The 18,315-nt window shown below is 38.0% G+C and overlaps 3 protein-coding genes across 3 annotated transcripts; 2 read left to right on the top strand and 1 right to left on the bottom strand.

Moving 5' to 3' along the window:
• Positions 1-362: 362 nt before the first annotated feature.
• Positions 363-3,352, top strand: LOC146579143 (putative high affinity immunoglobulin gamma Fc receptor IB). The gene is made up of 5 exons (XM_085267928.1): positions 363-404; positions 1,565-1,624; positions 1,758-2,024; positions 2,375-2,641; positions 3,207-3,352. The coding sequence occupies exons 1-5, from the start codon at positions 374-376 to the stop codon at positions 3,350-3,352; spliced, it is 771 nt and encodes a 256-aa protein (XP_085124054.1). The 5' UTR covers positions 363-373.
• A 6,283-nt stretch (positions 3,353-9,635) lies between these two features.
• Positions 9,636-11,997, top strand: LOC146579142 (uncharacterized). Its single transcript, XM_085261569.1, has 2 exons — positions 9,636-10,204; positions 10,778-11,997. The coding sequence occupies exons 1-2, from the start codon at positions 9,770-9,772 to the stop codon at positions 11,891-11,893; spliced, it is 1,551 nt and encodes a 516-aa protein (XP_085117695.1). The 5' UTR covers positions 9,636-9,769; the 3' UTR covers positions 11,894-11,997.
• Positions 11,998-13,912: 1,915 nt separating this feature from the next.
• LOC146579141 (uncharacterized) lies at positions 13,913-16,006 on the bottom strand. The gene is made up of 2 exons (XM_085267927.1): positions 15,763-16,006; positions 13,913-15,022 (listed from the first exon to the last, which is right to left on the bottom strand). Exons 1-2 carry the CDS (start codon positions 16,004-16,006, stop codon positions 13,980-13,982), a joined length of 1,287 nt encoding a protein of 428 aa, XP_085124053.1. The 3' UTR covers positions 13,913-13,979.
• Between the last annotated feature and the right edge of the window lie 2,309 nt (positions 16,007-18,315).

Genomic DNA, 18,315 nt, shown 5'->3' with positions numbered 1-18,315 from the left:
TGTGTTGTTATTAAAATAAAATTCCTGATTTAACCTTTTTTTTTTCTTAGATTAAATGTTAGTCATTGTTCCTGACCAACAACCAAGTGACATGAGATAATATGCAACAACAGGTTTAATTTTGCACTGGGGAGCTCCAGAATCATCATGCTTTAGTTGGTTTTTAGTACTTAATCTAGGAGGTTCCCATGAGGTATCTTGTAAAGGTATTTTTTGGGCAGATCAGTTGTCTGTATGGGGTCATAATACCAGACAAGACCTCATGCTACAGTAGAAAGTTGACACCTCTATACTTCAGCAGTGAGCCAAACAGGAAGAGGTTGTTAGTTATATTAAACTGCATATCGGTGTGATGATCTGTCAGCAAGACAACATGGAGGTTACATTTTTCTGCATTAGACTGTGTGAGTACTGAGTTTGTTACACATCTGAGGTGTTGCTGCTGCTTTTTATCTAGCAGTTGTAATAATTTGTAGCTCAATGCATTAGTATTAAACTTTCGCCAGAAGAGTATCAGCACTATTGATTCTACAGATATCAGAATCTCCAACTGTGAGCGTAACTTCCATTTTTCTTTAAAACATATTCAGTATTTTGATGATTTTGGTGATGAGCCTTGTGCAATGCTGTTTTCTGGCCAAACACAAAGCATAGCAGGATTACATGCAAAGTCTAATAAGAAGAAATACAAATTCATTCAATGACCACATTAGGCTGTGAAGTTTTACAGACATGAATGCTGCTCAAACCCTTTGCAGAGTTTCCAAACCACACAGCGTCTCTATATTCATATTTATGTAACTCGCTTATTCTTTTTTAAATCTTAGTGTTTCAGCCTGACAAACTATCTGCAGTACAACCACAACACTTCTCGAACTGTGTGAAAAGAGGCTGTGAATTTGTTTTTGTGAGGTTTATTTAATGACTACTAAGGTCATGATTTTTTTTATCCAAGGGAGCATTGAACATATACTAATTTACATGAAAGAACAGGATTAAAAAAAGATTCAGTACAGGTTAGCAATCTAAGCAGAGATGACTACACCACTTTCTCTTTGACCATCTCCAGTTTCTAAGCCAGCTGAGAAACATGATCTCGCCGGCAAATTCTGCTTCTGTCTTCAGGACATGCCTGAAACACTTAATTTAGGAGGTTCCCATGAGGTGTCCTTTCAGATGTCCTGATATGTTCAGCTTAATATATATTGTTCTCTCTTAAATACCGTATACTTAAAGCAGAAATATATTTATTAAGTTGGAAGCTGATGGACAAGTCACAGTGATCCAGTCAAATCTGATATATTATTATAATATTATTTATTTTTTGGACATTTTGGGAAGGGTAGGTTTATAAACAAGTTCACTGACAACATATTACCATCAAGACTATGGTATATAATTCACATTATTTTGTCATAGCCTTTAATTTTGCATTCAGCAACATTCCCTCCAAAGTCTAACAAAGCCATAAGATCACCTGTGGGTCAAGTTGAGTTATATTTTATTTAAATGTGTCTTTTATTCACTTATCTTTTAAATTTTCACATGTTATTTGTTTCTTCAGTGATAAATACCTGGCTGCTGCTGGTGATACAAATTTGGGATAGTTGTGATGCTCAAACAAGTACGTGAAAGTTAATTTGATTCCTTTGCACAATTTAGTAACTTTCTGATTAATGTCAGTCAGGGTTCTATGTTTGATTTGTTAATTGTCACTTGACATATTTTAATGGTCCTGTCTTTCTCTTTGTCAATAGATTCAGCTTTTCCTCATGTTGTTCCAAACACTTCTCAGCACTATGAATACAGCACAGTGTCTTTTGACTGTAAGGAGTTTGATGTGTCTCTTGGATGGAAACTAATGAGGAAAGCAACAGATGTTGATACAGCGTGTGGGACTAGCTGGGGAGTTTTCAGTGGGTCCATTTGCATCTTCAGAAATGTTTATATCGAAGACAGCGGACAGTACTGGTGTGAGAGCGGAGATGGAAAGAAAAGCAACCCTGTAAACATCACCATTTCACGTAAGTTTATTGTATCTGTGTTCACTGACATTTATGTTTATGTTGGTAAAGAAATCTGTGGTGAATTGCATATTAAAATGTGTTTTATGAGCTAAAGTACACCACCATACTGAGGGCTTGTTGAGAAATCAGCTAAATATTCTGATAATTATATATCTGCTAAGTGTTGGCCTGTGCAAGTGAAAAAAAGAAAGAAAATTAGAGTTCAACAGGAGTGTCACAGAAAAAAAATGATAACATACTGGACATCAAAGTGCTCAAATCCTATGAGAAACAGGTTTCAAACACATGATTTTCATTTGTGCTGAGCTATAAACGTCTAATTATACCATATATTATAATTATAACAGCTGGTCCTGTGATCCTGGAAAGCCCTTTAATTCCTGCGGTGGAGGGAAACACTGTGAGTCTGCGCTGTAAAAACAGCACAGATTTCACCAAAACCTCCACTTCCATATCCTTCTATAAAAATGGTATCTTCATCAAGAGCATCTCCACCAGCACTTTGATCATCCGCAATATCAACAAGTCTCATGAAGGACTCTACAAGTGCAGCATCTCAGGAGCTGGAGAATCACCTGAGAGCTGGCTGGCTGTCAGAAGCAGAGACAGCACAGGTGAGAGCCCACATTACTGGTATACATAAGTGTGTGTGTGTGTGTGTGTGTGTGTGTGTGTGTGTGTGTGTGTGTGTGTGTGTGTGTGTGTGTGGTGGTGGTGTAATGTATTTTGAGATGTGTTTCAGGTCACTAGACAATAGCTAGCATTTATTCAGAATAAATGCATTAATAATAAATATTATTAGAAATTCACTAAGAACTCATTGCATGTGCTAATGTAATTAGAATTGGCAGTGTGATCATATGATAGCATCGTATCATACCCAGTATAAACTGAAATGTTTTCACTCGCCTGGAATATTTGACCCTTTTATTGCTTTAATAAAGAAACTCATTGTCAGTATAACTGGGCTTGTATCACCTGCCTGTACAGTGGATGCATGTATTTGAAAGTATGACAGAGCATCATTTGTCCTCTGGACAGAGAGTTTTATATTGTCAAATCAAATCAAATCAAATCTTTTTGACAAGAACAAATAATAATTGGTTATTTAAACCCAAATTTTACTTTTTGTATATATTAAGTAAGGATGTTTTTTGTTGTGTTTTGTTTTTTTTACAGACAATGAGATGGTGACTCTCCTTTGTTATGATCAACTTCCTGTTTTTCTCTACTTCCTGCTAAGAACTGTTGGCACCATTTTATGGGTCACTCTGCTGCTGGTGGTGTTAAGAAAACGTCAGCCTTGGAATGACCATGCTATATAGAAAATGTGCACAATTGTAAGCAACAAAATTGTAAAAATGAATATATATATATGAATATATATGAATACATATATATTATAATATATATATATATATATATATTATCTCATTCACTGCCAGCCATTTTCAAATCAGGTAACTCCCCACTGCCAGGGTTTTTGAGCATTTTTACTCATTTTTGAAGAGCCACAGAAAACTGTGTGTTATGATCATATAAACGCTGAACCTACCAAAATGAAGAACAGACTCTCTTCTTTCATCCAAAAAAAAAGCTTGTTTCTACCATTTTCCATCCTTTAGTAATCAGCTGTAGAAGAGAGGTGGGTTCCACCAAAAATGCCTGTTTTGACCAAAAAAAGGGAGAAAACGAGCTTTTTGTGAAAAATACATTTCAAGCAGAAAAGTGCCTTTGACACTAATATTTCTTGCTTTGTGACACCTCTAACATATAAAATAGTTTTTCACTTCTATAAAACAGAAATAACACTGAGAAAGGTTATGTTTTATCAAAACAATTTATTTACAAATATATGAAAAAATAAAATGTACATAGTGAAACATTTATTCACAATGAATAATTCACTTTTGTGTGGTAATCATTATAACACTCTCCGGGATGCAAGGGCACACAACAAGACTTGCACCACATTTTTGTCTCACTGCGCAATCCCTTACGTGCGCAAACCCTGCACCTCCTTGCAGGTCTACTTTTACTGCTGGTGGGCTTCAGTTTTTCAAGTTGGTGCCTGCCTAGGTCACCGTCTAGCCTGCTATCAGGGTCGGTGTTGTAAGGTGCCCTTGGGGTTTTTCTGCCTTTCCAGTCACCTTCCCCTTCAAATCCCACACCTGCCCCCTCCCTCTCCTCCTCCTCAGCCGTAATTGACGTCTATAGACGTCAATGGCAGTGAATGAGTTTTAATAGAAGCCTTTGAAAATTATATCTATGGATAAGTGACAAATAAAAGCCAATCTCTAGTTTTGCAACAGAGACATGAGGCATTGTTATTACTACATCTTACTTTAATTCAAATTCAAATGCAATTTAGACAGACTGCTCTGTTTACCACAGAGCAGTCACCCGAGACTGCAAGACCATACTGACCAGCCTGTGCACCGCCTGGATTGACTGCAAGAAAGCCTATGACTCGATGCCCCACACTTGGATCCTAGATCAACAGGACTAAGAGCCATCAGGAACTCTGTGGGGATGTGGGGAACAACACTAGAGGCCATCTTCAAGCGAATAGCATGTTGCCATCAAGTGCAGGATCTACCAAGGAGATGCTCTGTCCTCACGCAAGGAGCAAGAGGAGGAGCATTCATGGAAGGGTAAAGACCGTCTGCAGGGGCGAGAGGGGCGAGAGGATAATTTTTTGAATAGATATGTAGATATAGACAGATTTTTTTTTATCACCAGCTAACCTGTTTAGATATTTTGATATTTTGTCATGGACCTGTTTGAAACAAAACAAAACAAAGAAAACAAAAAACACACATTATCTGTCTAGTATAACTATGTATTTTGGGCATAGAAGTAGATCAGTCGTGTATATTAATTATTTTACGTGGCACAATCTCATGAGTTTAAATGTCTTTTAATCTTCTCAGTGTTTAAGTCTGTGATACAACCACAGTGTCTCCAAAGTTCTGCAAAGAGCTCAGTGTACCGGTACACTGAGCTCTTTGCAAGTTTGCAGAGAGCTCAGTGAAAGACTGTGGTCATGAAAGGAAGAACAAATAAATTATTCAGTTACTTCTTTCTGACTTTTTTATTAAAAATTTTTTATCATGTATATTAAAGGCCATGTGTGATGTCATTTGGACTAGAAGCGGATGTAAGATGGACTCTGCTAAATCTATGTTTCTTAATTGTATTATTATATATTATATTATTAAAAACCCCATAAAAATTCTAGATCCAGTTTATGCGTCATATACCTTGAGCTGAATTTAATTTGAATGTCGTGTGTAGGTTTCAGAAATGCCCAATGGTTGATGGAATGTGTTAATGGGATTGCAGTGTATAAAAACAGTGTGTTATCATTTTGATAGTGACAGTAACACACATTATGAATCTGCACAGAAACAATATCCCCTGATTTATTGACTGATCTTTTTTTTAGATAGCTCTAAAAATGTAATTTACATTTTTTGAATGTAGTGTATTTTGTTAGATTATTGGTGTTTATCGTTGGTATTTAACTAACGTTCCTCTCTAACACTGAAATTCTATTTAAGACTTCTTTAGACACAATATATTATTGTTTGAGCATGAGGAACTGAAAGTAAAGATTTGTAGGGTTTTTTTGTTTGTTTTTGTTTGATCCTGTTTGGTTTTAAGAACTGAAATTTCTTTGGCTCTCTAAGTGGTTTCTGTATTTAACGTACTTCCTGAAATCCTGGTTTTTGAGGCTTCATGTGCTGTGATACTCATCACTAAACAATAGCGGACATAAAGCCAGTATATATTTATTTTTATTGTTAATGAATCATTTTAATTTTATACCACTAACAAGAATTGCCAAATAAACAAATATTACAACTTGTATCTGGTGGGTCTTAGACATCTGGCACAAGACTCTTCTCGGCTCTTGTTAGCTAGCCTCTAGCAGGATTGGCTGTCCATTTCCTCTAGTTCTTTGGGGCTCTTGTCCATTGGCTTTGAGAGCTCTGTCTTCCTCCTTCCTCTTAGGTGGACACAGGTTTGTCATTGAGATGTGTGGCCTTGTGTCCTGGAGAGCAATGGAAGATCCTGGGTCTTCATCATTGCTGCATCTTCTTACCCTCAAATGTGTTTCGTGGAAAAGACATTTGTAACTTTATTCTACAGTGTATCTCTCTGTGTCTTTTTTTCTCTTTTCTCTCCCTTCAGGCCCCACTCAGTCACAGCAGATGTTTTTTCCTCCCTATTGCTGCCAAGTTCTTGAACATAATGAGTTTTCTGATTGTTGGGGTTTTCTGTGTATTAAAATACAGTCTTTTGCTTAAAATATAAAGCACCTCGAGGGGGCTATATATTTTCAAATTGACCTCACGTATGGCTGCAACAAAACAAGAAACACATATTAATAAGTTGATTAAAAGAATAAAAGCAAATGCTTATTATCTGCAAATGCTCACTGGAGCAGATATTTTTGGTGGTTTAGTATACAAGTATGTGTTTTTTATTTTCATTTCACACACCTCAGAGGAGATGAGAGATGAGATAGTGTGGTTTCAAATGAACTTTAATTACCGGTACTTTAAACATGCAATTGAGTTAAAAATGACCCAGTTTCTGTTTCTAGTAATGAAATGTGCCCCTTCTAAACATAGTGTCCTGCATAGACACACCAAAGATGATAGGCAGAGGTTTCACTGTTAGACTTAAATAAACTGCTTACTCTTAAATCAACAGTCATTACGTGACTTACCAGACAGACCACATCTGCTTTTATTAAGCTACACACACCTCTTGTACTTTTGTTTTGTTCCACTCAGCTGTTTTTTTAAGGTGTCATGATGACTTCTCACTAATAAGGTGCATAATCAGAACTTTAGAGATGCCAGTGGGTGACTGAAGATATCCAGTTACAAGGATATCATTTTTACAAAGTATGACTTTGTAAAAACAAAAACCAAAACAAAAAAAACTGTTTATCTTCCCTACCAATAGTAAGGACAACATTCTACAATATTCAATCAGACATCTACTGGATTGGAAGGAAGATTCCTTTTCACATTTTTTGTACTAAAACATTGAGTCATCTTTTCTTCAGTAATCTATAGAACACACAGGAAATAAACCTTCTTCACAGGGAGCAGGAAGTGAAATATAACAAGCACCTGAAAAAAGATCACACCGACCACTGCAGGGTTTGAATTAAATCATGCAATTCACTGCAGCTTTTCTTTGAGTGTTGTTTTCACAAACCATATATGTTTTCAATTTGTACTGGGAGGCCGAGCCTTCAGCTTTCAGGTCCCTCTTATAGGGAACCAGCTCCTAGTTTGGATTTGGGTGACTCTCTACATTTAAGATTAGGCTAAAACCTTTTTATAAAGCTTACAGTTATGTCTGGATCACATGACCCTGGATTTTCTCTTAGTTATCCTGCCATGGTGCATCATGGGAAGCCCCCAGCACCCTAGAAATAGGAGTATTTCTACACGCTGCTCTTTTCATTGTTTATACACAATTCTGCATTTGTAGCAAGACTTCACACCTTTAAATGGTCATTTGAGATATGACCTATTGCAAGTTCCTGTTTTTATAAGTTTAGCAGGACTGCTACTTCTGCTTTTGTACGTCTTCGTTTGTTAACCACCTTGAAGCCACTTTAGTTGTGATTTGGTGCTATATACATAAAATTGAAATGAATCTTCCACTGTGATCTAACAACTATAGTAGGAGGTGATGCTATATTGGGCTGCATATATATTTGCACACTAACTTACATGCTTGTAGGTTTGATGTCTTGTGTCTTCAAAGCCGCTGTTTTGCATACTTTTGTTGCAACAAGTTGTTGACTTACTTTTGAGTTCCTATTATTTTGAAGCAATCTGGCTTCTCTCTTCTAACCTCTGACATAAACAAGGCATTCTCACCCACAGAACTGCCTCTTACTGGAATTTCCTCTTTTGGAATATTCTCTGTAATCTATATAGATGATTGTGTGGTAAAATCCCAGTAGATTTCAGTTTTTGATTGAGAAACATAATTATATTATTCGCAAGAACTTGTATGGATAAAGTCATTAATTTGACCACAAGACGGATTTGGACAAGTACATACAGGCATCCACATATGTTGCATGAGCAAACTTTACTTATGTAATGTATGTGATGCACTATTGACAAGCTGCCACTAATAGTCTGTATTTGTGTACTAGTCAGATGATACCTATCAACCCATTGACAAGACATGCAGCATGTGAGGAATTTATATTGGTTTGTTGAAATGTGAAAGTGCAGATAATCTGGTCTTAACCAACATTAAATGTGGAGACTTTGTTTCTAAGAAAATTATCAGCCAGCTTCCCTTATGAACATAAGACACACAATAAGTCCCTGTAGTGGCTGTAGGACTTATGACAAGTTTTTCCAGAACAATGGAAAAAGTCAGCTGATAGTATACTTGTGTGTGCGTGTGTGGAATAAAATGATAGTTTGCAGAAAGAGGAGAGTGGGTTGAATGGATTTATAAATTAAGTGTAATCAATGAAAAGTCACAGCATAACTTATATTCTTGGCACATGTTGGCAGGGACTTAATTTAATGCTATATCTTGTGATACTGATTTATGTGAAACCCCTCTTTTATATTCTGGGGTACCCCTGTGACATGATATTATCAAATGTACTCCTATTCTGCCCTTTGTTTTCATAAGTTACACACTGTCATCTGCACGTTAGGAGAGAAGGAAATCTACTGATGCCACTGAGAAGATGTTTGATATTTTTCCATATAGCAGAGTTAACTGTTTATCTGTTTTTAACTGTTTACAACAGAGTTATTAACTGATTTCATGACAAGCCATTAGATGCCATTAATGCTATTACAAATCTACAGAGTACCTTTTGAAAGAAACAGTGAATGTGTAAAACAGCTGCGACATGACTGTTCTGTTATCACTAAAAGTTGTAAAATGTTGTATCACTAAAATATCATTCTCAGTCAGTTGTTATTTATTATGTGTTTACAGCGCCCTCTGTGGTTGCTCCAAGTAATGTACTTTAGAAACGGCTTTATTTTTGAAAAAACTTTATTGAACAGGAAGTCCGCTCAGTCAAGCAAAGCAAGTGAGCAAGAAGAAGGGAAACATATCGGCACACAGTTTATGGTGTCCTGATGGAAAAAATACTGTCCACATCTTCTGTTTATGGTTGTATCGCCGGTATGTACTTAAAGTATAAGTTGCAACTTTGTTTTTTGTGCAATATGTTGCCCGCTAATGTAGTATTTGGCTGTAAAGCTAGTCCTTTTGTTAAGCTAGTTACCCGCGATTTTGGAGGTCGTCTGGGATAGCATCAGTAGTAGTTTAAAAAGTTTACATAATTAGACATATGCTATGTAGTAGCATTGTGGCATGTAAATGCATATTATGCTGCACATATGTATGTTACATGACTGTATTTTTAGTCTTGTTTTTAGTCTTACCCTTTTGAATGTCAGTAAACCTGTTGACAACACTCATCTGTCTTCAGAGTGGTAATATAAGAAAGGTATTAAAGCCCCTGCATCAGACATGCACCCATAATGGCACAATGACTATGTGCAGGTAAGCTATCCACAGTATTTCTGATTTCGCGCCATTACCCCGATTCATAGCGGAAGCCGGTTTTTTACTTCCGCTTGCGCTGTTGTTGACAGTTGCGGGGTTACACCTTCACTGTTGATAAAGATTTCTCTCACTGCAGTTTGTTTTACCTGGAGTAAATGGCAACACATCGAAGGTGGATACACAGTAGAGATGTTTTAAAAAGCAGCGAGGACAGTTCAGTTGCAGTGCCTCACCCGTCACTTCTCACGGAGTGGGTAGATGACATGAAACTATGGCCCGATGTTAGCTACATCGACATTATTAATTACCTTGTATTTTCCGAAGGCGTTGATGGCGAGGAATTACGTAATTACAAGAGCACCGAGGCGTATAATTACCTGCACAGCAACAAAATTGATAAAGTACTGCTCAACAAACAAGGCGACTTTATTTTTCTTAAAGCAGCTGTAGAGCCGAGCCAGAGTATTAATCAAGCGAAACACTTAGCATGGGCAATGCTAAGAGAAAGTGGAGTAGTGGAGACAGTCGGCTGTTCCTGTATCGCCGGATTAGGGAGATCATGTAGCCATGCGGCTGCTATTCTGTGGAAGGTATATCACTTATCTGGATATCACAATGTTTAAATCACTGAAACAGAAACACTGGACTGGTCAAAGGCTGTGATTAAGGAGTCACGCTACTGCCATCTAGCCAAGTATTACGTGGAGCACTGTTTACATGTGAAAGCCACTCGTTAACTTTGTGTGGGCTGTATGCTGTACAATCACATGAAGATAAAATATAAAAAAAATAAAAGACTGAACATTAAGGTCAAATTTACAAGACAAGAAAAACTATAGTTATAAGAAGTGACACAGAGTAGTATAATACATGTTTGTTTATATATATGTATATTTGTACACACACACTACTTTGAAAAAAATTTGACTGTGGATGTATATTCCTGCATCAAAAAGTAACTGACTATTAATATGAAATGGATAATATGGGTGACTTTGCCAGTGTTTATATCTGTTTTGGATATGATTCAGGTGTATTGACCCAGGGTCATATCTATAACATGCAGGACACCAACCGTGTACTGCTTTTGTTAGTGTAAACTTCCTCATTATGTTAAATCTTGAGTATTGACAGTGAGAAAAAACTATTAATGTTTGTTACAGGTGCAGAATGCTGCGATCAGTGGAAAGACAGGGCTTGCGTGTACAGACGAGCAGCGCAGGTGGAATGCAGGGACAGCAAAGAACCTTGAACCTAAACGTCTAAGCCAGATAAACTTCAGACATCACAGGGCAGAGCAGCAGTACGATGTGAACTCCCGGACTGCAGTGACACAATCTCTCCCTAACACACCATATCACCTTACACATCAAGACTTTATTGACAGTGTTAGCAAAGCACCAGTGAAGCCACTTTTCCTCCTCAAGAACACATTAATTGGAAAGTGTTACAATGCCTCGCCATCTGCAGGTCCTCACCGCAACAGTAAAGTTGATGAGCAATTTTTTCAGCCACACCAAGCACACAGTTACAAACTAAGCTGTAATCCATGCAGGGCATTCTACCAGGCATACATTCAAGTTTCTGAAGAGCAAGCAGAACAATTACAAGAAGAAACAAAAGAGCAAAGTGCATCTGATTTGTGGCACAACTGCAGGAAAATCAGACTTACAGCAAGCTCTGCTAAAAAAGTTCCAGTACGTGCCACCACAAAAAATGACAAATTTTTATCTGAGCACATGTACCCTTCCTTTCGTGGGAATTATGAAACAAACTATGGTAAAGAAAATGAAGTTAAAGCTTGTCATCAGCTGAAAGAACAGGGTATGAACATCCTTCACATGGGTAGTGTTATTACCATCCAGGAGCCATGGCTCTCTGCGAGTCCTGACGGGGTCATTGACTCAGATGTGCTTCTAGAAATAAAATGTCCTGTGCAGACTTATCCTTCACTCACGGAGCAGCTTACCCAGAAATGCAGCGATATCAAACTGGTAGATGGAGAACTGCAGCTGCAGAAAACTGGCAGCAGAGGCTATTACATGCAAGTGCAACTTACAATGTTTTGCACAGGGCTCAAGACTGCCACACTTGTGATCTGGACACCTACTGAGCATGTTTCATTTACAGTGCAATATGATGAAGCATTTGTAAAGGAACAAGTAAAACGCTTGAGAGGGTTTTACTTCTCATATTTCTTACCTCGACTTGTAGAGGAGTATGCAGCAGGACGGTTTCAGTTAAATGAGAGATACTTGAAGATAATGGGCAAGGTTTAATGCATGTTACAACTATAAATGGGACAGTCAGACACCAACATGTCTGCAGAGTTTGGTCTCTGTCTTGTGAATGAAAGGAGACATTCAATATGAAATCTGTTAAATATTTCAATACAACTAAAATGTACATAGTTGTAGGGCTGCTCGATTATGGCAAAAATGATAATCACGATTATTTTCACTGAAATTGAGATCACGATTATTTGACGATATTTATTTAACCCTTTAAGACCTACCATAGAACCAAGTCGGCCAGAGCTTATATTATTTTTACATGTTGTAGTGCCATTTGTGGGAGCATTTCAAGTTGTTATACATCAATACAACTGTTATAGCCCATATTTTAATAATATGTATGTATTAAGTCCATAGTAACTACATTAATTGCAAAAAAGTGCAATAAACTAGAAAAAAACTGAAAATCGTTTTTGTTTTTTTACATATATTTCTACTTGGAGAAATTTAAGAGGCTTATCCCTCAAAACTTTAAATACAAAAAAGTTGCAAAAAATAGTTTACAACAACAGGAAATTTATTTTGAGTATCTTCCATAGTTTTATTTTGGAGATACAGCAATTTTTATATACTGCAGGAAAAACAAAAAAAAAACAAACAATCCTATGATGCAAATTTGCAAAGAAAACAGCAGGTGCATCAAAATAAACTATTTCCAGCAGTGCAATTCCAGTTCTAAGCATTCCAGCAACTATTCAGAAAAGTCAAACATGACTTATAAAAACACCAGTATAGGCTTTTAAGGCCTACAAGTAAAAAACTACATTTTCCGCGAAAATGACGTCACTTCCGGTTTCGGGCAGGAAATGACGTACATGTGATGGTTCGCGTTGACGTCTTTTTCAATGTGGGAAGTGTTACGTACAGCTGATCGGATCGGCAAAGCGCGTTTCTGGAATATTATGTTTTTGTTCCTGCAAGCGCTTTTTATGCAATTTTTGCAAAGCTATATGTGGAAGGAAACCATGACCGAAGACAAGCTGATGGCATAAGATGTAAGTACAACTCCTCTGGTTTCATATGGAAAAAATTTATTGCGCTAGCTTAGCAGGATTTAAAAATAGTTACACAAAACGGAGCTTGCTGCTCTGACCGGCTTTAAAGGGTTAACAATAACAATGTATTGAATAATGACTTTAAAAAATAATATAAAATAGTGTGCAAATACTGATAACAGTGCAAATGTTTGCAATATAAGAAATAAATGAAAAATGTAAACATCTATGTTTAGTGAACTTTGCAGTGTTGCTCTGTGGTGCAGCTACTACACCATAGCAAAGTTTACACACTGTGTCTACTTGATCCACCTCTGACTCCGCGAACTTATAATGTTTCCACACCACTTAAGTTTTTTTTTTTTTTTTTACCTCTTTTCAACCAACAGCAGTCACTCTTCTCTCCAAATAACTTCTGCTTAGCTTTCCGAGCTTCCCTCGGGTCCTCTAAATTGTCGTGACGGTGTTCGAAATGCAGAGCGGCGCGCTCGATTTGCCACACGGAGCAGCGCGAGAGTAAAGCATGAGGGAGGGGCTAATAATCGGCTCAGTCATTTTTAATGATCGTTGAAAACCCAGATCGTAATCGTGATTAAAATTCGATTAATTGAGCAGCCCTACGTAGTTGTAACATATGGTGGGAAATGAATGACAAACTGACAACATTAAATGTTGTGAATAGTTCTGTATTTCTGTAATCTTCCAACACAAAAAAATGTCAAGAATGCACAACTAATTATTGCAGATTTGAGAAAAACATTTTTTTTTTCATTTAAGAAATTTATCACATTGTGGTTGAATAAAAAAGTAATAATTGTTCAATTGATTGATTGCAATTGTTTTATATATACACATACATACATACATACATACATACATACATACATACGCACACACACACTGTATCACATAACCTTTCATCTAGAACACAAGATAAAAAAGTGAGACCTGGAATTATTTACTCTCTACATATATGTACATCAAATTTTAAAATAATTACATTACACTACACAACTTTATGTCCTGAGTAACCATCTTAATATCCCCGAGTCCACAATTGTTCATAACATACACAATTATTGTGTATCACGAATGAGATCCTCTCTTAAGTTCACTAGAGCAGCACATATTCTCAGTATCTTGTCTACTTTAGGAGCCATGCTTATAGGAACAATTTGTGAAAGTATTTTGTAGACTTTCAAGCGTCTGATTGCTCTTTCAACATGGATTCTTACATTTGCAATCCGACGTGTGTATGTTACCTGTTCCTCAGTTAGCGGTCTACGTTTTTTTGTGAAAGCGGATATTACTAATCTAACTTTTCTCTCAAAGAGTAAGTCTTTAATTGTAAAACCTCTATCTGCCATGACTTCATCACCAGGTTTTAGGTATGTTAATATTCCAGAGTCCATTGTGATAAATTTGTCACTACATCGGCCGCCATATGCCGCAGACACAAACATGATTAGTCCACATGGTGCAACAGCAACCAAATATTTGACTGTGTTGTGTGAATAATAATGGCTGTATGATTCCCCTCTTGAGCCCAGATTTCTGGGTTTCTGTAAAAGGGTCTCACTGCAGTCTATAATGCATGTACTATTTGGAAAGTTCTTCTTGAAGGCTTCAGGCATAGTTGCTTGAATAGTTTCTTTTGGCAGCCATGGAATTAATGGTCGGAGAACTTCCTCCAGCTTGTCTAACCAGTGTGAGATGATCTTGCTGGCCATGCTTTGTGATATATGAAACTGGCGGCTTAGGTCACCTATTACACGGTTACTCTTTAATTTCATAAGTGTCATGAGGACTTGATCTCGGACAGGCATGGTAAATTCATTGTTGTCATATCCTTCCAGTGTCGACACAAGTGTGTTAAATGTTTCTAAGGCTATCCCAGTGTACAGCAAAGCGTCTGCATCATTTTGAAGAATGAAATATGCAACTTCATCACACTGAGTCATCTTATCCTGCACATCTTTTCTGCGAGACCTGTTGCAGTATTGATGGTCTTGTTGCGAAGGATCCTCCCACTGTGTGTGGACTGAGTGCAAATGTGGCTCAGGGGGTTGTGTGGAGATGCTGGCCTGGTCTAATTCCACTGAACGTAACACTGTGGAGTCTGAATAAGACAAAAATATGATCAGATGAAATATGCAACTTCATCACACTGAGTCATCTTATCCTGCACATCTTTTCTGCGAGACCTGTTGCAGTATTGATGGTCTTGTTGCGAAGGATCCTCCCACTGTGTGTGGACTGAGTGCAAATGTGGCTCAGGGGGTTGTGTGGAGATGCTGGCCTGGTCTAATTCCACTGAACGTAACACTGTGGAGTCTGAATAAGACAAAAATATGATCAGATGTACAGTCAAACTGTTAGCATAAGAGAAACTGTAAAGTGTCACTTAGCTTATTATATTTTTGAGTGAAATTTCTCATTCTACATTTTTTCACACAAATGCAAAATCATAAATGTCAACATAAAATGTTCCTAAGTCCCCTAAAAATTTGTCACAATTTTATTCAATTAATGTGATTAGATTTTATTTTGCATTCTAAAAAAAGTCACAACTGTTGGTATTTTTGCAAAGGTTGCCTTTAACGTTTTTACTTGAGTTTTCTCGACTTGAAAAAACATGTTCTTTATAAACACAAACCTAAGACTTTTACAGCCCTTGGAGCTAATCTTTTGGCATTATTATTATTATTATAAACTTTTGTTAAAATTTAGACTTTGCTGCTAATAACCAGCTAGTGCTGATACTAACGCCATTCACCATAGGCTATTATTTAGTAAAAGTAAAGAATTGCGTGTTTAAAATGCGAAACGGTGGCAAACCACATTTACACTTTCACTTACCGGGTGCAGATTCTGTGTTTTTGTTCGTATTACTGGAAGCTGTCACACTCAAAGTGGTCCGAGTGAGCCTTCTTCTTTTCTTCGGTGGGGGTCGGTCATAGCCCAGATAAAGCTCCGGGTCGGGGTGTAGCTCTGTGGGCTTTTTATCGATAAAATGAAAGGAGCAAACATAAACTCTCTTTGGAGGGTGTTTGAGTCTTAAAGCTGCCAGCCACGCCAGTTTCCGATCCTCCTTCCGCGGCATAGAGTGCAGTGCGTAGGGCAGTGGGCACGGACAGGCCTTTCTAAGTTGTTGATGCTCAAGGCAAAATGTTTCTAATGCGTTTTTCAGTTTTCTTGAATTATTGTGGCAGCCGACGACAGCACACGTTGAACCCGAGCTCATCTTCGAACAGGTAAAGCCACTTATTACCGCACAAAGTAACTGATTTTGTTGTTAGCAACGACTGAACGCTGGGTCTCGCTTTGAGTAACCGGAAGTATAAAACCGGACAACGGAAGTAGTGGTCTGTCATGGCAGCCTATGTACGCTCTTACAGAAACCTGTGGATAGTATCATTGGTACTGAATCTGGCAGTGCATACTGTAGTGCTGTGCATGTGTCTGCTGTGCTGAATTTATTTTGTCTTGTCTAGAAAGTGATGGAGATAGAGGCAGATGCCATGGGTCACGAGCAGTTTTTTGTGGATGAGGCTGGTTTTCACCTCACTAAGACAAGGAGACGCGGCAGGAACATTATTGGACACCGTGCCATAATCAATCAGTGTGCAGCTATAAGTCAAAATAGTGTTGTTCCCCATCATGCAACCCCGGGCCCATATAACACTGCAAATATTGTTACATTCTTGGACACCTTACATGACATGCTCACTAATGTTCAGAGACCAGAGCAGACCAGATACGTCATCTGGTCTGCTATTGAGGCGACATTTGCCTTGAGGCGACTTTTGTTGTGATTCGGCGCTATATAAATAAAATTGAATTGAATTGAATCATTTGGGACAATGTTAGTTTCCATACGGCTGCTTTGGTCCGCAACTGGTTTAAAGATCACCCACTCTTCACTGTACTCAGCCTCCCCCCATGCTCACCATTTTTGAATCCAACTGAAGAGTTCTTCTCTGCCTGGCGCTGGAAGGTCTATGACCATCATCCCCATCAACGTATAGCCCTTTTAAGGGGCAATGGAGGAGGCATGTGGGGATATTGACCAGGCATCATGTCAGGCCTGGATACGCCATTCCAGAAGATATTTTCTCCGGTGCCTTGGACTAGGGGACATTGCATGTGATGTAGACGAAATTATTTGGCCAGAGAGACGACACAATGTAGACTGATTTCTTTTTTTTCCCTCAGTGAAATTACTATTTTGTTTTGACTTGGAAATAAGCACTTGTGTTTGTTTTGATGTGTGTGAATAAACACCAGGGGCCCGTTCTTCGTACCTCGCTAAGTAGGTTAGCTGGATTTGATTGTTGACAATTTCGCCTGATCTTGGATCGTTCGGTTCCCCGAAGCTCATCCGGGACTTGCTGTCATAGCAACAGAGCCGTAAGCGTAAACCTGCTCGGGAGCAGGTTTACTTTATGTAAAAAGGATTAGATCGCGGCCACGCAGGTATGTCCGCTTCATTTATACGAAAGCAACAGCGATATTCCACCACTGTTTCACCATAAATAAATAACATCAATGTAACTAAAGACAATGCAGCACCTGATCCATTTATTGATTTCATACAGATACATACAGGACATTTCCTAAAAAAGGGAAATGTACTATTAACATTCTATCACATGTATGTGATTATTACAGATGTAATTCATATCTCAGAGTAGTAATTGCAAATTACTTTGTGTAATCAAGATGAGAGACCACGGCTATAAAAGCGAAGGTGGATTTGGGAAGCCTGTCGCAGCCATGTCCTGTCCGTATACGCGAGCAGCCCATTGCGGAAGGTGCAAGATTGATAAGGAGAGTCCTCAGAATTCAGCGTATATTGCGGGACAGACAGGATCCTACCTGTTTTTTTTTTTTTTGCTCTGCCCTTTTCTTGGTTGCTGTTATAAACAAACAGATTATTCCAGGGTCTCTTTCCAAGAGACGAAAAGCAATATAAGTGATAAATAGTACCATTCTGTAGAATATTCTTATATTTCACTTTTACCTGTTCCCATGTTCTAGTGGGTCCTGTTGTGGCTCTAATGTGAAAGGGGATATAATATAACATATTATAATATAATATAATGTACTATAATATTGGATAATATAGTGTGATATGATAAATCTACCCTACCGCCTACTGGTGTTGGCCAGAGGGGCCGATGGCGCAATATGGCAGCCTGGCTTCTGTCAGTCTGCCCCAGGGCAGCTGTGGCTACAACTGTAGCTGCCTCCACCAGTGTGTGAATGTGAGAGTGAATGAATAGTGGCATTGTAAAGCGCTTTGGGTGCCTTGAAAAGCGCTATATAAATCCAATCCATTATATTTGTTATTATTAAATTACTTACGAGTTTAATTTGTCAGCAACTTTCTGCCAGCCCTCTCTCCTTGCT

This window comes from Mchenga conophoros, linkage group LG3, assembly GCF_057382185.1.
Source record: "Mchenga conophoros isolate Kocher_MC1m ecotype Shallow Benthic linkage group LG3, M_conophoros_male_GT1.1, whole genome shotgun sequence".
In the NCBI taxonomy this organism is placed as follows: Eukaryota; Metazoa; Chordata; class Actinopteri; order Cichliformes; family Cichlidae; genus Mchenga; species Mchenga conophoros.
Note: the sequence above shows the minus strand (reverse complement) of the source record. Positions and strands in the feature narration are given on the sequence as shown.

Coding starts and splice junctions, on each gene's coding strand:
- LOC146579142 (XM_085261569.1), top strand. CDS start 9,770: ATGGCAACACATCGAAGGTGGATACACAGTAGAGATGTTTTAAAAAGC. Junction 10,205..10,777: donor CGGCTGCTATTCTGTGGAAG/GTATATCACTTA, acceptor TGTTTGTTACAG/GTGCAGAATGCTGCGATCAG.
- LOC146579143 (XM_085267928.1), top strand. CDS start 374: ATGGAGGTTACATTTTTCTGCATTAGACTGT. Junction 405..1,564: donor ATTTTTCTGCATTAGACTGT/GTGAGTACTGAG, acceptor TTGTTTCTTCAG/TGATAAATACCTGGCTGCTG. Junction 1,625..1,757: donor TAGTTGTGATGCTCAAACAA/GTACGTGAAAGT, acceptor CTTTGTCAATAG/ATTCAGCTTTTCCTCATGTT.
- LOC146579141 (XM_085267927.1), bottom strand. CDS start 16,006: ATGCCGCGGAAGGAGGATCGGAAACTGGCGTGGCTGGCAGCTTTAAGA. Junction 15,023..15,762: donor AAACACAGAATCTGCACCCG/GTAAGTGAAAGT, acceptor TGTCTTATTCAG/ACTCCACAGTGTTACGTTCA.